This window comes from Acomys minous (assembly GCF_964271855.1).
Source record: "Acomys minous genome assembly, chromosome: 1".
Classification (NCBI taxonomy): Eukaryota; Metazoa; Chordata; class Mammalia; order Rodentia; family Muridae; genus Acomys; species Acomys minous.
This window is the reverse complement of record NC_140483.1, coordinates 23,578,606-23,597,059: the sequence shown is the minus strand read 5'-3', so window position 1 is coordinate 23,597,059 and position 18,454 is coordinate 23,578,606. Positions and strand designations below refer to the sequence as shown.

The window sequence follows — 18,454 nt, the reverse complement described above, 5'->3', positions numbered from 1 at the left end:
CCATTGATGGTGAAGCTCACCAAGGACTATTGCTGTCCATTCTTAGTGTTTCCATTTCCTCTTCAGCACAAAGAGCTTAAACCTTGTAAAAGCACAACTGTTTCCACTTGCTCCTCTTTCAAATGCTTTAGCTTGCACTCAACATTTTCAGAATGCTGTTTGGATTGGACTGTGTGGCAAGATTTCAGAGCCAAAGGACTTGGCTATCTTCCATATCCTAGTAGTGAAATTTTAAGTTATTTGAACTCCATCTTTGACTAATGAATTATAATGCCTCTTGAAGCCAAAAAAGCATGAGGGGTTAAATGTTTTGTTTTGTTTTGTTTAATTAAGGCAGAACTTCAAAGAATAAAAACAAATCTTAACTGTTTGGTTTTAGGACTTTTTTTTCTGTCAATGACTCCATGACCACTACCCAAGTAAAGTATTTCTAAAACCTGGCGAGTGCCCTGTGCTCCCTGTTCAGTTGACACCCCTTCTACAGAACTTTGCGATTCTACTTTTTCTACCATAAACTCATTTTGCCAATTCTTCATCGCCACATATTTGAAATGTTACCATTATTACCAGGTGAATATTTCTCCCCAGTTCTGGTCTTCTCAAATGAAAGAATTCAGCCACAAACTTGAAGACAATTTAAAGACAAACTTAGCCAAGCGGTGATGGTCTACCCCAGATGTTGGAGCAGGATGACACAGAATTAGCATTCCACTCACTTCTGTGTTGTGAACTTTTAAGTTTATATGAATATTTTCTTGTTAGAACTTGTTATTTTCTTGTTAGGAAATCTATTAAGCATCTCAATTCCCACAGTGATGAGTAGATGTTAACTAGTGTCAACTTCATTAGGCTAAAGAAAACCAAGGGAGCAAGTAAAATGTTCTTTTCCTGTGTGTCTGCTCAGGGAAGGGAAGGAGGAGGAACGGAGGCATTTGCAAAGGGAACTCTGAATCGGTATACAGTAAAGCAGGGTCTCCCCCAAGTAGGATTACTGAGGGCTTAGCAGGACAAAATGGCTGAGGAAGCATCCATCTGCTCGAGCTGGGCAGCCACGTTCTGCTTCAGGACACTAGCACACCTTGTTCTCTCACTGGCTGCGACTCTAGCCTGTGAATTGGAACTATACTACTGGCTTTTTTCAGACTTCAAGCTTACAACAGCAGGTCTCGGAACTTGGCTTCCACAATCTCCTAAGCCAATCTGTCAGGAGAAATCTCTAAGTAACTCTTGACAGCCTACCCACCCCTTATCTACAGACAATCTATAAGCGCCTTCCCTGCAGAACTGTAACGTGGCAGAGTTCTTTGGACTCTTACTGCCGAAGTCCAGTCGTTGATGGTCACTGTTTGTTGAACTTCCCCGAGTTACCTTTCTGTATTACAAATGTCCTCTTTCAATAGTGACAGCTGTTAAGGAAAGGACTCTCTTGCATTTTTTGTGCCTCCATAATGCTGGATATGTGATGGACACTTAAACCTCACTAGCTAAATCAAGCATCACTTCTCAATGTGCATTCCCTAAGAATGGGGCTGTGGAAGTGTGAACAGGAAATTCCTGGAAAGAAGCAAGAAGCTTACAGCAAAGGCTGCTCGGCTAATGAGAACTTCAGTGGCATGAAAGGGATGAAATGTGCAGGTGTAGAGCCTGTAAGCTTAGGCTATCTTTAGCTCCCTGGATGGCCATTCCTTGCTCCCCTGTTTCAGCCCTAATATCCTGTTAGGATCAGGACTAACAGATTAAAAAACAAAACAAACCTTTGGGATATATTGACATAATCCTAGTTTACCAACCAAGAGGCTAAGAGTTATCAGACAGCCTAAGGCTGAGATTTTTCTGATTTACTTCAATCTTCAGTGTATTTGAAAAGAGCCTTGATTTCCAACTTTGTTTTTAACAATAAAAACGTCATAAATACTTCAACACTGGGACATGGAATTCGGGGTAACCTAAACCTATGCTCCTCGGTTATAATCACTCGTATTTGGTTCAAGAATAAATCATCTCTTAGGACCTTTGAGGTTAAAAAAAAAATGTGGTTTTGCATCAACAGACTGTGAATTGCAACAAAACAAAAACAAAAACCCTCCTGTCTCTGTCAGTAGAAAACAGAGTCCAAAGCTAACAGAATGGCTGTATTTTAGTTACTCTTTAGATTATGCATGCGCTTTCTCACCTTTTCACCAGCAGAACTGACATCAGACTCTGCAGTCATGAGTCACCAAGAGGAAATGCCAAAATAAGCTAGGGCTAGAAATAAAGCCTCTCATGGCTAAAAACCTCCAAACCCGGGGACCGACAGGTCTTTTGTTCCTCTCCCAGTGGATGCCATGGAACACAACCACAGGCTTACACACACATTGTTAATGTCAAAGTACTGTCATACTGCCATCTGAGCGGACTCAGAGTGACTACTCTCATATGAATTCTGTGTTGTTGCCAATGACTCCAATTCCTATTTTAGAAGCACTTTACCCAGTTCTGCATCCTCTGACGTCAAGACAGGATTCAACAAGAACTGTCTGTGGTATACAGTGCTTTCCCTCGGTCTCACAGCTCAGAGGCTCCCAGGGTCTTCCCTTACCTGAGAGGTCCTTCACTGTTCCTCTCCAGTAAAAACACTGCCATCCCAAGATTCTCATGTGGTGCATTCAATGGTAACTTAGTACTGGCAAATAAAATGTGATGGTCTCTAAATACAATTTCTATATCCTTGCGTTTATCGGATGTTGGGGACAATGCATGTTATTTAAGTGCATCCACAATGCTCAGTATTTTCATGCAAAGGGAATTTCTAGATATATAGACTCCTTATCACCAACCATGACTTCTGGCCCATATTGAAGATTCATAGTTGCCTCTATTTTTCAATCTTCTAATTTAAAAAAATAAACAGAATTGCAGTGGTTAATTTGCTAAATTATAAGTGCTATAAGATTTTGAAGGACAATAAGGTAGGTAACTGAATTAAGCATGTTTCTCCACCTTGAATCCTGGCACTCTGGTTGACTGATTCCTTGCTGTACAAGGCTATTCCGTGCCTTTGGCACACATTCGCTTGATAGTGTTAATACCATCTCACCTGCCTAGCCAGGAACCAAAGAGTCCCCAGACATGGCCAAGTGCCCTTTGTAGAGGGTTATCAGAAGTATCTTTTGGAGAGAGACTCTAAAGTGTCAGAACCAGAATTCAAAGTCAACAGCCTGTTGACAAAGCTGTGACTACATTCGTTTGTTTTTATGCACTGTCTCAAAAGATCTCCCAAGTTTTGTGTTTGCCAATAGAATGTTCTCAAGGTAGAAATGATACTGCAGAGACAAGAAGATAATTTTATTTTGCTGTCCAGTTATTTTCTTTAAAAAAACTTTAATGCTTGATAAAATAAAACAAAATTTCAGTACCATAGAAACCTTCTGACACATACAATGACTTATAATCACTATGTACAACTTCAAGAACAGATGCTACCAGCTCCAGGGGAAGTCAGGCTCAGATCCCAGCTAGAGTCAAGCTGAGGACGAGTCCTGGATGGCCAATGTGAGCCTTCGCTTGGAAGAACTTATATAGTCAAAAAATATAAATAAGACCTTCAATGAGTTGAGAAACACACACACACACACACACACACACACACACACACACACACACACACACACACACAAAACGCTCTCTGAAGTCCAGTCGTCTGGATCTGGGAAGTCTGTTGTTTATCAGACACCAGCAAGCAAAATGGAACTCTACTGATGTCCACACTTCAGCCGTCCAGGAGGCCCCGCATGTTCACAGTTGATCTATCAGAAGCAAAGGCTCCCTATATGGCTGAGTGCATGTTAGAACTCATATGCCATTTTTCACCAGCTCATGGACTCCATTCTCATCGATGATTAAAGGTGCATGGAACTCTTTATCTGCCACGTAGCCTTCTAGCCCCTAAAGGAAGGATTGAAATGAAGCATGTCAGAAAAGCAGCAGGTCTTTGTCCCACAGCCCTGGCCTGGTGGTTGTACTAAACACTTAAAAGCTAGCTGGAGAGGAAGAATTTAGAAGTCAAATATCCACCTCATATACTTTCTAGACTAGACTTAATGGCTGATTTATGGAAGCATAAGACAAATACAAAAAAAAAAAAAAGAAGAAGAATGTTCATTTCTTTCTTCTTGATTTACACTGCTCTGTGGTTTGGGGTTTGGTTGTGGTGGTTTGGATTTTTGTTTTTTCCACTACTATGGATGAAACCCAATGCCTAGTGCGTATTAGGCAAGTGATTGTAATAAAATTTCTACATTTAATAAGAGTCTCCACCTCACAATCACCAGTAAATATAGTTAATTTTCTAAGCAAAATGGGTATCTCTGCTGCTACAGGTAAACAGTAAGACACTCCAGGAAAATGTAGGTAACCAGGACATAGGAAACCTCAACTCCACAGGTCTGTAAGATTATCAGGGCTATGTGTATGAGCGAAGCAGAAAGATATCTAGAAAGAAAATTTACAATGCACTTAAAAAGCAGCCTGCTGATTATACTAAACCCTTATTTCATTTTTTAGAGCATTAATATGTAGGCATTAGTGGTCGGGTGAAACAAACTAAAAGTTATAGACTTCTGTTAATGACAGGGAGTTCATTTATGGCATAGATGAAAGACACTGCAGAAATTCTCAAGAGTTCAGAACATGCACAGCTTCTCTGCTTACTCCCTGGAGGAGCTCCTCAGGAGAATGCTGCACCTTCTCCAAAACACCCCGACTGCAACCCAGAGAAATAACAAATCCCTGCTTCCGTAAAGTTTATTTTAAACTTGGGAGTGATAAATAATATACATTCTGAGGGTGCTAAGTGCTTATTCAAAGTGTGTGTGCTGTGGCATGATCCATACATACGAGATAAGGACCACATCCTCCTCTTCAAACACTTATTACTTCTTGGTGGTGCAAAAGCTAAGCTATTTGGAGATACACAGTACTTTGTAAAAGGACGGTGAGGAGAGTGAAGCAAACTTACTTCTCCAGCATAGGAGATGAGGGGAGAGATTTCACACTGGATTGGTACATCGTTGGCATCTTTCAAGCTAGGAAAAAATATATAGACATGTTAAAGACTTTGCTAGTATAAAAACACAGACGATAGCTTTCCTCTGAGAAGCTCGCAGGTAACAGAATTTTAGTTAAAGAACAGAGACCACCCTGGATCCTATTCTCCACTAAATCCCCTGAAGGTTAAAATATTCTCATCGTCAGATGCAAACCACCTGAGCAAGTACCTATGATTACCTCAGCTCTCTCTGTACTATCTTTTACATAATCTCATTTCCAATTTCAGAAGCTCATTAGAAAGAAGTATTAATTAGACGTACTCTATATGCCAGGCCCACTGCTAGGTCTCTTGAATCCTTCACGTTTATTTTAATTCACACAAAACACAACCTTGCAAATCAGATTCTGTTGACAAACATTCTAGACCTGCCCTGTCCACACAGTAGCCAAGTGCTACTTAAACTGGAAATTTCAATTTTTACTTTCTTGGATGTAATAATCACATTTCAAGTGCTCAGGGGCCACAGTTAGGTAATGACAACCAAACTGAACAGCACAGTGAGAGAACATTTCATTCCTTGTTCCACCATTTCCCTGGACAAGATTTTCCTATACAATCTGAGTCTCCTGTATTAGCTCAGTTAATTTATTAATATGCCTCAAAATACTTGGTAACAAAATATGTTACCAAAAATCCTTTTTTAAAGCACTAGGGCAGAAGGTACCAGACAAAAGACAAAGGACAGACTCATAGTTTGCCATTTCTAGGTCACAATCTAATATTTTATAGACATTTTGGATTCTGGATTTCTAGATAATCTAACATAAGTCTATAAATAGTGTTTTCTTTATTGTCAGTCCTTAGAGAGCTGCACTATTTGCTATCTCAAGAATCTTGCCAGTAGTAGGTTCAGAATGTTGTTCAGTTGGTAGACTGCTTGCCTACCATGCATGAGGCTCTGGGTTCAATCCCCAGCACTGCATAAAACATGGTGCTGGATGTTTGTAGTCCCAGCACTCAGGAGATGGAGACAGGAAGATCAGAAGTTCAAGGCCAGCCTTGCCTACATAGTGAGTTCAAAGTCAACCTGGACTACATAAGGGTGTAATAGTGAGTCTTTATGGTAACCAGTAGTTCTCTAATTGGATGGACAGTCCATTGCGCAGGGAGTAAATAATAGTTGGCACTGGGAATTTAGCCAATTATCCAAGGTTAGTGAAGTCACAGACCTTAGAGGAGAATCAACTACCACCATTTTACTAACCCAGTATAATTTCTAAGTATAGTCTAAATATTCGTTCTTATCCTCACAGATTAGTACTGTTCTCATCCCTCTCCCCCAAAAAACTCTCTTTGCTACAAAAAAGAAGCATTACAGAACACGACTGGTCAAAATACAGAGAAAAGGTGATTATGAGCTGCCCTGCTCTAAATACATCTACAATCCAACTCCTATAGCACAGGCTGTAGGAATACTTTAGTGGGTGAAAAATATAAGAGCCAGAGGCTCTGGAACACTACTGTGAGATTGTGTCTCCTAGAAACAGCAACGAAGCTCCACCCGTGAGACCTGAACAAGTACACCACCAACAGACATGCTAATACATAAAGGAAAACCTCACAAGACCCCACCCCTACACAAAGAACTGCAGGCAACAAAGGAGTGGTGAGGGCAGGAGAAACGATCTTTCCCAAGGATGAGTCCTCTAATTGATTATCCAATAGCAAGTGGTCAGCCCTGAAACCATACAAGAAACATTGAACAGACTAGGATAGAGCAGACTATATTTACAAATTTAGTCCCAACACTAAATTTGTGTATGTGTGTGTGTGTAAATTTAAATATGTATGTACAATACATATACATACATGCATGCATCCATATACATACATAGATACATACATATATACATACATACATCAACAAGAGGCCAGGATTCTGAGAGAAACCAAAGATAGATGGGGTTATGTGGGAGGGATTGAAGGGAAGAAAGGAAAGAGGAAAATGATGTAATTATATTTTAATTTTTAAGAACTACAGTCCCTACAACTACAAAAACTATACCCATCCTCCAAGGGTTGGCACAAGTCCCAACATTCCCTCACCTCTTTATTCACTTCAGAGTGACTGCTCCTGTTTACAGATAAACTAAATGTAGCAGATGCCTAGAAACCCCTGTCTCCAAGAGTAAATACTACTTACGCTATATGGTCGCATTCCTATGACACAGGGTGTAGCTCTGACCCTCTGGGGAGGCTGTCAGACTAAAGCAAATGGGGAGACTGAAGGCCTATTACACAGGTGAGACGCACAGAGCCCAGTTCAGCTAATGCCCTGAAGTACTCAGTCAGCATGATGAGAATGTGGATTTGAACCAAGAAACAAGTGTACAGCTGGTCTGAATATGTAACTTCTGCTCTAGACCTGCCGTGATAGCCTGAGTCCAAATGGGAAGAATGCAAGAAAATGGACTTCAACAGGTAAGCTCAGAGGCCCTAAAGGAGGGGAGACAAAAGCGGTCCTCACCGAACAGACAGTCAGCTTACAGTCGAAACAGCCCAACCCAAAGTGGCCCCTAACTCCCTCACCAAGCCACTAGTGGCTAATAGTAAGATGAAAAATAAAAATGTCACTTTTGCCAAGACTCCACATCCTTGCTTTTATTCTTCAGGGTATCTCCAAGCTATTTCTTACATAAAATATTTCCTTTTCATATTTCATTCTTTTTTAAGTTTTTTATTATTGATGAGTGTGTGTGCAAGTGTATGCTTGTGTGTGTGTGTGTGTGTGTGTGTGTGTGTGTGTGTGTGTGTGTGTGTGCATGCATGAGTAGGCTTGCCACGGAGAATATGTGGTGATCAGAGAAGAACTCTGTGGAGCCCTTCAGGTAAGTTCTGGGAATCAGAACTTCAGACTTATGTGACTACAACAGAACAGAACATCAGGCTTATGTGGCAAGTGCCTTTACCCACTAAGCCATCTTGACAGCTTTTTTTTTTTACATCTCATTTATAAGTAACCTTTTCAACTTTCTGTAGGCATCCTTTAGTATGAAGAATTTTAGTAGGAATTATTTATAAGTCAATGTCATTTGGTTTGATTATCCTACAAAAAGTCAGTGGAAGAAACAAAACAATTCTAATACAAATAATCTTGTGGACCTTAACAAAAAAAAAAAAAATAGAAAAAATGTTGCTTATAGCGACATCATTAAAAACTCGCTTCATTTCGAAGGAAACAGCTATGGTTCAGTAAGAATGAAACTCAGAGTCAAAGCTGTATTTCTTAAATTATAAAAGTAGTTTGTCTACACACTAAAAATAATGGGTGAGTCAAAAAATGACAAAGGGCTCTATGCCCCAGGCCCCATGATGTAAGTGGCAACCGTTATCTCTGTGCAGCATGACAAGAGGAGGCACACGGATGGAAAGTGTTAACTGAGACAATTTCCACTTCCAGATGCTTTGCTCCAAACCTCATTCCCAAAGTACCTGAAAAATCTTACATTCAAACTAAATCTAGTGACTTTTAAACATATTTATTTTTTAATTCATAGTTTATGTATACAGGCCATCTGTCTGTATGCATGCCTGCCTCCCAGGGCCTAAGCAGGCCAGAAGAAGGTGTAAGATCTCCTGGAACTGGAGTCACAGACAGTTGTGAGCTGCCACGTGGGCACTGAGAATTGAACCTGGGTCCTCTGCAAGAACAATCAGTGCTCTTGACCACTGAACCATCACTTCAGTCCCTAAATCTAGGGCAGCAAAAACAACAGCTGACCTTTTAGCTATGAAGATAATGGCAAAAATATTATAAAAAACCACAATTTAAAAAATGTTGTTAGAAAGTTATAATTTTTCTAGCTATAAAATGGCCTGCTGCTAAGGAAAAAAAAAGATATATGCTTTAGAATGAAAATAACAATGCTGAAAACACAGTGACCCTAGCCACATATGGTGGTATATGGCCATAATCCCAGCACTTGGGGGCAAATGGGAGAACAGAGCTCCAGGCCAGCCTTGGCTACAAAGACCCTTTCTCAAAACAAAGACAAAAAAGTGAGCACATAAAAGATGTCTTCTCCATTATCAGAAGCTGTAGAATGTCAGCAACAGTCAAACTCCATATTGAGAGCATATATAGTCAGCTCAGTAAAACCCACTGCAGAATGCTATTTCCATCCAGCTTATGCTACAAGGTCTAATGGGATCCAACTCTGTCCTCCCTGCCTGTAACCTGCTCTGGATCCCAACACCTGTAAACATCTCGCCATGGGCTCCAACACCCACGCTCAGACTCTAAGAAGGCATGCTCCCCACTGCCTGCATGCACCGAGGTTCTGAGTTAGTCCACAGATACCTGCCACCAGGAAAGCAGTGCACCCACACACCAGAGCTTCAATCATCCGCCCTCCAGAAGCCCAGAAGACAGAACACTAAACTATGGTGCCAGTTAGTATGGAGAGAAGCACAGCCCCATCACCATGCACTGCAGGCAGGCTGGTATATTTACTTGTGATTGACATCAGCTGTGATGGTCTCTGACTTTCCATTTGTAGCACTGCTATGTAGGAATAAATAAACATTAATGGGAATGGAGACAAATAACAATAACGAAGTGGAGCTGCAAAACAGACTTAAGCAAATGGTGTATCCTTATGGTAAATCATAAATGTGGTACTATACGCAGTAAAAAAAATTAAATTAAATTAAAAAACCAAACTCAATAATCAAAGATGAGCATGAGAATAATGTCCATGTCACAGAACAAGCTTGTTGACAAGGAAGAGCACGCTGTAAGTGGCCTTGAACTAAAACACATTCTAGCACTGTTCCTTCCAGTAGAATCTGTCATGGGACAGTGCACTCCACTGCCCAATGGCCCAATGTTTGAGGCTTTCCAGCACTTTGGTGCATGTAGTCAGAATATTACCTCTTAAAAACAAAAATTAGCCAGGCGTGGTGGCACAGGCCTTTAATCCCAGCACTCGGGAGGCAGAGGCAAGTGTATCGCTGTGAGTTTGAGGCCAGCCTGGTCTACAAAATGAGTCTAGGACAGCCACGGCTATACAGAGAGACCCTGTCTCAAAAAAAAAAAAAAATTAAGGCAGATAGTGGTGGCGCACACCTTTAATCCCATCACTCTGAAGGCAGAGGCAGGCAGATCTCTGTGAATTCAAAGCCAGTCTTATTTACAAAGTGAGTTCAAGAATAGCCAGGGCTACCCAAAGAAGCCCTGTCTCAAAAACAAACAAACAAAAAAGGAAAAAACAAAAACAAAAATTAAATGTTAAGATAATGTATCTAAGTGTACAAACACAAAAGATTTAGAAAGTGACATTCTAGATGCCAGTAAGTTTTGTTGTTTGTTTGTTTTTGTTTTTGGAGACAGTTTGTATAGCCTTGACTGCCCTGGACTAGACTAAGCTGGGCTCAAACTCAAAGATCTGCCTGCCTTTGCCTCCCTGAGTACTGGGATTACAGGCATGAATCCCATGCCTGATGCCTGCCAAATTATAAAGGACTTAGGTTAAAAGTGCTTTATCTGAAATTTGAATAGCACCAAGTGCCTTTTTTCTTATCCTGTAAAACCCAAAACATTTTCTGAGACTCAGTGAATGTTACTAGTGTTCACTTCCCTTCATGCACCTTCTCTAATGTCATGGAAAGAGCTAGTCCAGACAGCCTGTGGCTGAGGAAGCTCTTGGTGGGCCTCGTAAAAAGACACACGGCAGCAGAAGCAGCTCTGTGTTTAAGGACCTTGCCGGTAGTACAGTGTGTTGCTAATGGCTTTAGTCACATGACACACCAATAGAAATGGTTTCATTAACACAATGAAGATGTTTCAAAGCAAAACCCAAGAGTTCTTCACAAGCTTTCTCTTAGAGAGAAGTGAAGCTGGTGTTCTCTTCATAACGGGCAAAGCTATGGTCACTTTACATCAGTGACTCCTCACACAATGATACTTTAAAAATAAACAAACAACGAAACAAGATCTTGGGATACATGAGACAGGAGAGAAATAAGTTCAAAGCAGTCCATACATACAAAAGCAAAGACAGTAACTTACCGGGGGATGGCTGGGAGGCGAGAGCCATTCTCGTCTATGAAGTGTCCCCCAGCATTGAGGACCCAGCAGTGATGGAGGGACATCAAAGCGTGCCTGGCAGTGGTCGGGTTGTCCTTCCCATTCTGACTGTCTGCATTCTTGAGTGGGGAGAATTCATCCTCTCGCAACACTTCATACACCACAAACTTCCTAGATGCAGCCACAGGGAGTCCATTCACAAGACATTAGACTACGCACACAGCCGCTGGCCCCTCCCAGCACACCTAAGACTTTGGGACTCAAAAGATTAGACAAGGTTCCTTCTGCCAATTTCAAGTGATCATAAATAATTCTTATTACTAATCCAAAAAGAAACACAACTTTCTTCTCCATTGCAAATGTAAATCCCTTGCCACAACACTCACTTCAGATGAGAAAGAAAAAATATTTAATGTGCAAAGATCACATTATTATGTTTTGAGAGGGGCAGATAAAAGGGGCATTAGTACAGCATGTGGGAGGCAGGCAGACTCACACTCATAATCCAAACATTCAGAAGGCAGAGGCAGAAAGATCAGGAATTCAAGCACCTCCTAGCTACAGAGCCTGGCCCACAGGAGAGCCCGTCTGAAAACAACAAACAGAATAAAAAGGGGAAGGGAAGGAAGGCCGAGGCTGGAAGAATGAGGTTATACAAGCAGCCTGCTCTCATTTTCCCACTTAGAATCCGAAGAGCTCACTGCACACGTCAACTAATTATATTAATCTCTTTAGTCTCTCACTAAGCCGGGCGTGGTGGCGCAGGCCTTTAATACCAGCACTCAGGAGGCAGAGGCAAGCCGACCTCTGAGTTCAAGGCCAGCCTGATCTACAAAGTCCAGGGCACCCAAGGCTACACAGAGACCCTGTCTTGAAAAACAAAAATATAAAAGCAAACGACTTTAACAACTTTGCAAAAGACCTAGATAGTGACAACTGACTTTTTCCTTTTTTTAAAATTGTATTTCCAGGCAACTCAGACCACACACCTGGAGTGGTGACTTTAGACTGGAGATTTACAATGAATCTAGACTCTCTGATCAAGATATCTGGCTGACACAGACATTACCAAGTGAGCCCTGAGCACAGCTTCTTAGCTAACAGTAGAAAGCAGCATTTCAATGCATATATTTGATCTTACTGGTGCTAGTCAAAGCATACTTTGCAAACTGGAAGATGTCAAAGACAAATTTTTCCATCTTTATTCCATTTGGCTTGTCCGGCTTAATTAAGTGCCCCTGGGAATCCACATATGGAATCTTCTTTTGAGCCACATGGTGCTGCAACTGAGGTTCATAAACACTAAGAAATAGAGAAGGAAAAATATATAATCATTTTCCAATTTAAAATGAAAAAAAAAATCTGAAAATACTCAGGCACAAGTGTATCAACAAGCAACATTGAGATTTTCAGAGTTAAGAGCATTTATTTTCAGGTCATGTGTAAATATCATATAATTAGATTCCTCCTAGAAATTTTAAATAATGATTTCTGTATTAAACAAAACAAAAAACCTAGATGTGGCAGCATCCTGCCCCTCCCCCCGCCCCCAATCCTAGCACTTGGAAGCAGGCGGATTACCCAGGGAAAGCTCCTGCCCAGGCACAGAACCTGATACAGCTTATGAAAAGCAGTCACAATGTGAGGAGGTTTCCCTCTGAGAACTCTCATCCTTAAGAGTTCTGTCGAGTGGGACTTTGGGTCCCACCTAGCTCCCTAAATGGTTCAGTTTCTAAATAACAAATCAATAACAAAAGTTTGGGTCCCTCTTTTGTTCATACTTGACAACATCTCTCAGGAATGGTACAGTGAAGAAATGATTGGCAATGTTCCCAGCGTTGAACAGCAGCCGTCCATCCAAGCTTCGCTTCTGAGCTGTTGCCAGAGAAATCTCACTGTATTCTACCACCTGGTACACCCCGTCCACCCGGCAAACCACTCCAACTGGTTCCGTGGGATTCGTTTTCTCTACCACCTGCCCATCAGAAAAAACAACAGTAAAGGAAGAAATTAAATTACAGGCTCTTTTGAAACATGCCATATGAAAGGCTACCTTTACATCTTGCTTATGTCATCTTTAAAGTTCAATCCAAGAGAGGGCTTGCGCTTTTAAAAATAACTATATTCTTTGACAGACTTCTTTCTAACGAGAAATGAGAGATGTTGTGCCCTTCCTACTTATCATAAACCAAACCAGAGCAAAAACACCACTACCATCTGGGCATGGTGGTGACACAAGCCTGCAATCCCAGCACTCAGGGAGGCAGAGCCTGATATACAAAGCTAGTCTAGGACAGTCAAGGCTACACAGAGAAACCCTGTCTTGAAAAAACAAAAAACAAAACCAAAGAAGCAAAACAAACAAACAAACAAAAAAAAAACCCACTAACGACATTCAGCCAGAAGAAACCAGAGGACAGGAAACAACTAAATGGAGAGTCAATTTTCCCTAATACATTAATTTCTAATTTAACTTATCCTTAATTACATTTGAGTACTTAGAAAATAAATTAAATTCTCTGAGAATCCTAACACAAAAGAGGAAAGGAGGGCATTCTCTATCTCTTTAAACTGCTCAGATCACTGCATCATTTGAATTGTTTCTTGAATTTTCAATGATTAAGTGTTTTCCTTGTTTTTCAGAAACCTGGATAAGAAATAGGAAGGCTAAAGCAGGCAGGTCACCTAATCAGAAGACTCCACTCAAACTTAGCTGTTTCATGCTGAATTCCAACTCAAGTGTGAGAGTCTAGGACTTCAAATTTTATGAAAACCAGTAATTTGCTCATTTAATACTGAATGGCTCTGGACTGACAAGGGAACTAGGGGAAGAGTACCCACAACTCTGAGGGTGGCCAGGAGGTGGTGGAGCATACCTTTAGTCCCAACACTCTGGAGGCAGAGGCAGGTGCATCTCTGAGTTTGAGGTCTGCCTGGTCTACAGAGTTCCAAGACAGCCAAGGCTACAGAGAAACCTTGTCTTGAACACACACACACACACACACACACACACACACACACACACACAGAGATCTATTTACATTGCTCATATTTAATCTATAGATAAAGGATTTGCTTCTATAATTATTGATATGTACATAGTATAAAAGTCAAAATTACAAAAGAAAGTGTGGCAAATGCATAATATTGAAAGTTAGTTATATTATAAAGAAAAATTCTATGAATAAAACTAAGAGATCAGAGCCAGGCACAGTGATGCATGCCTGTGATCCCAACACTCACGGAGGCTGAGGCAGGCGCATTGACAAAGTGAGTACAGGACAGCCAAGGCAACACAAAGAAACCCAGTCACAAAAAAATAAAAAAAGAGCCAGGTGTGGTGGCACACACCTTTAATCCCAGCACTCCAGAGGCAGAGGCAGGTGGATTTCTCTGTTAGTTCGAGGCCAGCCTGGTCTACAAAGTGAGTCCAGGACAGCCAGGGCTGTTACAGAGAGAAACATTGTCTCAAAAAAAAAACAAACAAACAAACAAACAAAATCAAAAAAGAAAAAAAAACCTTAAAAGAGCTGATCAATAGTTTATAATGTTCTGAAAAGCAGAAATCCAAACAAAATAATAATACAATTAATTGTGATCACTTCACAAAATGATAACCATTAGCAATGGTTCCTAAATTTTGTAAACTACCTCATTCTTCAAGTTTGTCGCTCCACAAAAGAATATTTAATGCATAAAGACAGAGAAAGAAGTTACAAAGTACTACAAAGAAATTTACTATCACACTATGAATCACTGCCTCATTAGACTGTGCCAAAGTACAACACCTACACAACTCATTGAACATGGAGACGTCAAGCTGGTACCTATGTAGGGTTTTTACCTTTCTGTTCCAGTCTTTGATACAGAAAGGAACTCTGCACTCCAAAGGATAAATACAAACACCAAGCCAGCCACAAACCCTTTTTTGCAATGATGTACTACATACAAGATATGTTAGAGCAATGGTGGCCCAGAACTTGTGGGAGTAACCAACCAAGATCTGATCTGACTTAAGGGCCCACTCCATGAGATAGAACCCATACCCAACACTAGCTCAGAGACCACGGGTAAAGCAAGTACTGGTCTAGAACACACAGTGGTGAAATGACTCCTCATGCTAGCTGCTCTACTCATAAGTCAGTGCCTTGTTCTACGATCCTCAGAGAGGCTTCCCTCTGCAGCAGACAGGAATGACTATAGAGACCCGCAGCCAAACACAACGCAGAAACGAGAGACCCTGGGACAGTCAGCCCTAGATGGGATGTCTCCATCAAATCTCTCCTCTCAGAGTTCAGGGAACCCCATGGAAGAGGAAGCAAAAGGAGTGTAAGAGCCACAGAGGCTTTAACAAGAAAACAAGGCTCTGATGAGCAACGCTCATACGTACTCAAGACACTAAAGCAGAATGGACAGGGTCTGCCCTGGGTCTCTGTGGCTTCCAGCTTAGGAGTTTAACGGATTCCTGAGCGTGCAAACAAGAGCATCTCTGATTTTTGTGCCTTCTCTTAGGCTCCTTTCCTTATGTTGGTCTGTGTTACCCAACTTCCATGAGAAAGTTCTTGTTTTATTTTATTGTTTCTTGTTATATTTATTTTTTTAAATGGGTGAATGGATGATAAATGAATAAAAACCTAGCTACCAGGGAAAAGGTTAACAACTGAACTGTCTTTAGCCCTGCTGGGAGAAGGGAAGTCAGTTTTCTCCCGTCGACTGACACTGGGCATGTCAAGACCTATAGGGTGGATACTCACGTTCAGGAGCAGTTGACAAACTTATCATGGACTTCATATTTTTTGTGTGCTTTTATTAGCTTAGAAGTTAATGTTTTGTTTTGTTTTGTTCTTTTTGGGTAATGTCTCATTTTGTTTTCTTGATTTTTAGTGGGCTTGCTGTATTGGGTTTTATTTATTTATCTTTGAGAAAGAACTTAAGGTTGGGTGAGGGAGAGGATCTGGAAGGACTTGGGGGAAAGGGCAAGAATATGATCAAAATATTCTTAAATTTAAACAATAAAAATGTGTCAAATATATTTAATAACTTAATTGCCATATATATTTATGGCTAGCCAAGTGGCACATATCTGTAATCCTAGTCACTGGAAAGCAGAGATGAACTTAAGTCCCAAAAAACAAAGCTAAGGGGAGAGAAACATTTGCTAACGAACATTTGTAAAAAACTTAGATATGTCAATCTAGTCTCGGCGTGGTTCCCTCTGCATTACCTATTCACTTAATGACTATAATCTTAAATGTCACACCTAAGACTAAGTGTTAAGTGTGCAGAAGAAAACCACAGCTGGGCCTCAGCGGCAGCCACAGGTATCAGAGAAATTAACACTCATGTCTCTGTGTAAACAGGGCACGCACGAGACAGCACACCAGTTTCCAGTTTCAGACCTGCCAGCACACGGCAGTTCTCCAGATGGGCTTGTGGAGTGGAAGTGAGAGAGTAAAAGCTGCAAACACAAATCCTGCCCTGCTTCTGCATGCTAACGACCTTCATCTGGATCTACAAAGTACCTGAATGAAGAGCGCCAAAATCTCGGATCAAAGGGGCTGGCCAGATCATCTCTGGTCTGTAGTCTTTACATTGACTCTGAAGCTTACAGCAGTAAAGATCAAGTTTCTGTTTCAAAAAGAAGAGTGACACCAAGTGGAACGAGAACAGAAATGCACTGTTTTGCCTGGGTGGTTTTTAAGCTTGCTAGCTACTAACATTTCCATATGCTATTTCCACTACAATTCAGTAGCTACGCCAGGAGGTGGTGGCGCAGGCCTGTAATCCCAGTACTCAGGGAGGCAGAGGCAGGCGGATCACTGTGAGTTCGAGACCAGCCTGATCTACAAAGTGAGTCCAGGACAGCCAAGGCTGTGCCTTTTCATTCGAAAAGGTAATGTCTTATGAAAACTAACTATTAATAAGCTGTTCAGGAAGATAGGAGATAAAAGTTGGCATTTAGTTACCTACAAATCTTACTAGATATTAATTTACTTGATCATAGAGCAGGCTTATTTAGTATGTCTTCAAAGGAATAGATTGATAACTATAAAAATATAGAGAGAGATGGTCTTCAAACTCTTCAGAGAGCCACAGAATATGGCATTTAATGATAAAGGGCCTTTCTGACAGAGACATCTGCTCCCGGAGGCACCTCCAGTTTACATCAATAAAGATGAGGGCATCAAGAGGGTGACAGACTGCTCTTATCTCTACTGCTGATGACTGACTGCCCACTATGATCCAGAAAAGTTGACTGTCCAGCTTTGCAGAGACTAGGTGGACCAGACCACCAAAATTTCTGTTTCACAAAGCAATTTGTTGGATGTGTTGAGCCAATAAGGCTGAAGACTGATTGCCCCAACAATAGAGAGAATTCGGTGACTGTCCCAGCGGTCAGCTCTCTCTGTCCTATCCATATATGCAAGTTGCCCACGTGCACTTCTTTTACATTTGACAGAATTTCTTTCCTGGGTCTCTGATGGGATTGAAGACTAGATAGCCACAGTGTTACTATTAGCTTTAGTAAAACAAGTTTATAGATTGGTAATTTCAATTTCTCATGAAGAGACATTAGAAAACTGTAGACAATAGGAAAGGCTTCTCTTTGATAGGATAGTGGAATACTTGCTCCAAGGTTAACAAATATAAAAGGACTGGGTTATGTATTTGATACCTGATGATTCTGTATATATGTATATTTGTGTATATAGTTCTTCATTTACTTTCGTGTGGAAGGATGGCAAGCTTTGTCCTAGGCAAGCAGTCTTGCTTGCCCCTTGGAAACACCACAGATACCCGACTGAGATGGACACTGTGAAGACTGAGAGGAGCCATCCTCAGGAAGCAGACTGGGGACTCCAGCCGGGCTACTGTGTTACTAATCAAACACCAATGGGAGGAGGGAACAGGAGGAGGGACCAGGGATTGTGGCCCTAGAAAGAGATGCAGGCGGAAAGGAGAGGAGAAGGCTATAGGTCCAGACCACAAGGGTGTGGATCAGAAGGATCAGGGCACAGGCCCGGAGACAACTGGGGATCTGTCCCGTGGAACTGATACCCAGAAGGTTTATTCTTGTTTCCCTTTAACTTTTTTTCCCCCCTGTATAGGATAGTTGGGTTGTATAATAAAGTCTAATTGTTAAGAAACAGCTGCGCTAGAGAGATGGCTCAGAGGTTAAGAGTACTGACTGCTCTTCTAAAGGTCCTGAGTTCAATTCCCAGCAACCACAGGGTGGCTCACAGCCATCTACAATGAAATCTGGTGCCCTCTTCTGGCCTGCAGGTGTTACATGCAGGCAGAACACTGCATACATAATAAATAAATAAATCTTT

At 41.2% G+C, this 18,454-nt stretch overlaps 1 protein-coding gene across 3 annotated transcripts in view; it reads right to left on the bottom strand.

Annotated features, from left to right (window-relative positions):
- Window positions 1-3,306: 3,306 nt before the first annotated feature.
- The window catches only part of UAP1 (UDP-N-acetylglucosamine pyrophosphorylase 1), a 35,382-nt gene continuing 20,234 nt past the window's right edge, over window positions 3,307-18,454 (bottom strand). The window contains exons 6-11 of one of the 3 annotated variants that reach the window (XM_084792048.1): window positions 12,902-13,095; window positions 12,282-12,422; window positions 11,103-11,291; window positions 9,546-9,596; window positions 5,000-5,066; window positions 3,307-3,927 (exon numbers count right to left, since the gene is read on the bottom strand). In XM_084792048.1, coding sequence (XP_084648174.1) covers window positions 3,835-3,927; window positions 5,000-5,066; window positions 9,546-9,596; window positions 11,103-11,291; window positions 12,282-12,422; window positions 12,902-13,095 — 735 coding nt within the window. In that variant the 3' untranslated portion in view covers window positions 3,307-3,834. The remainder of the gene's footprint in view (window positions 3,928-4,999; window positions 5,067-9,545; window positions 9,597-11,102; window positions 11,292-12,281; window positions 12,423-12,901; window positions 13,096-18,454) is intronic. The other 2 variants (XM_084792046.1, XM_084792047.1) reach the window with 2 other exon arrangements.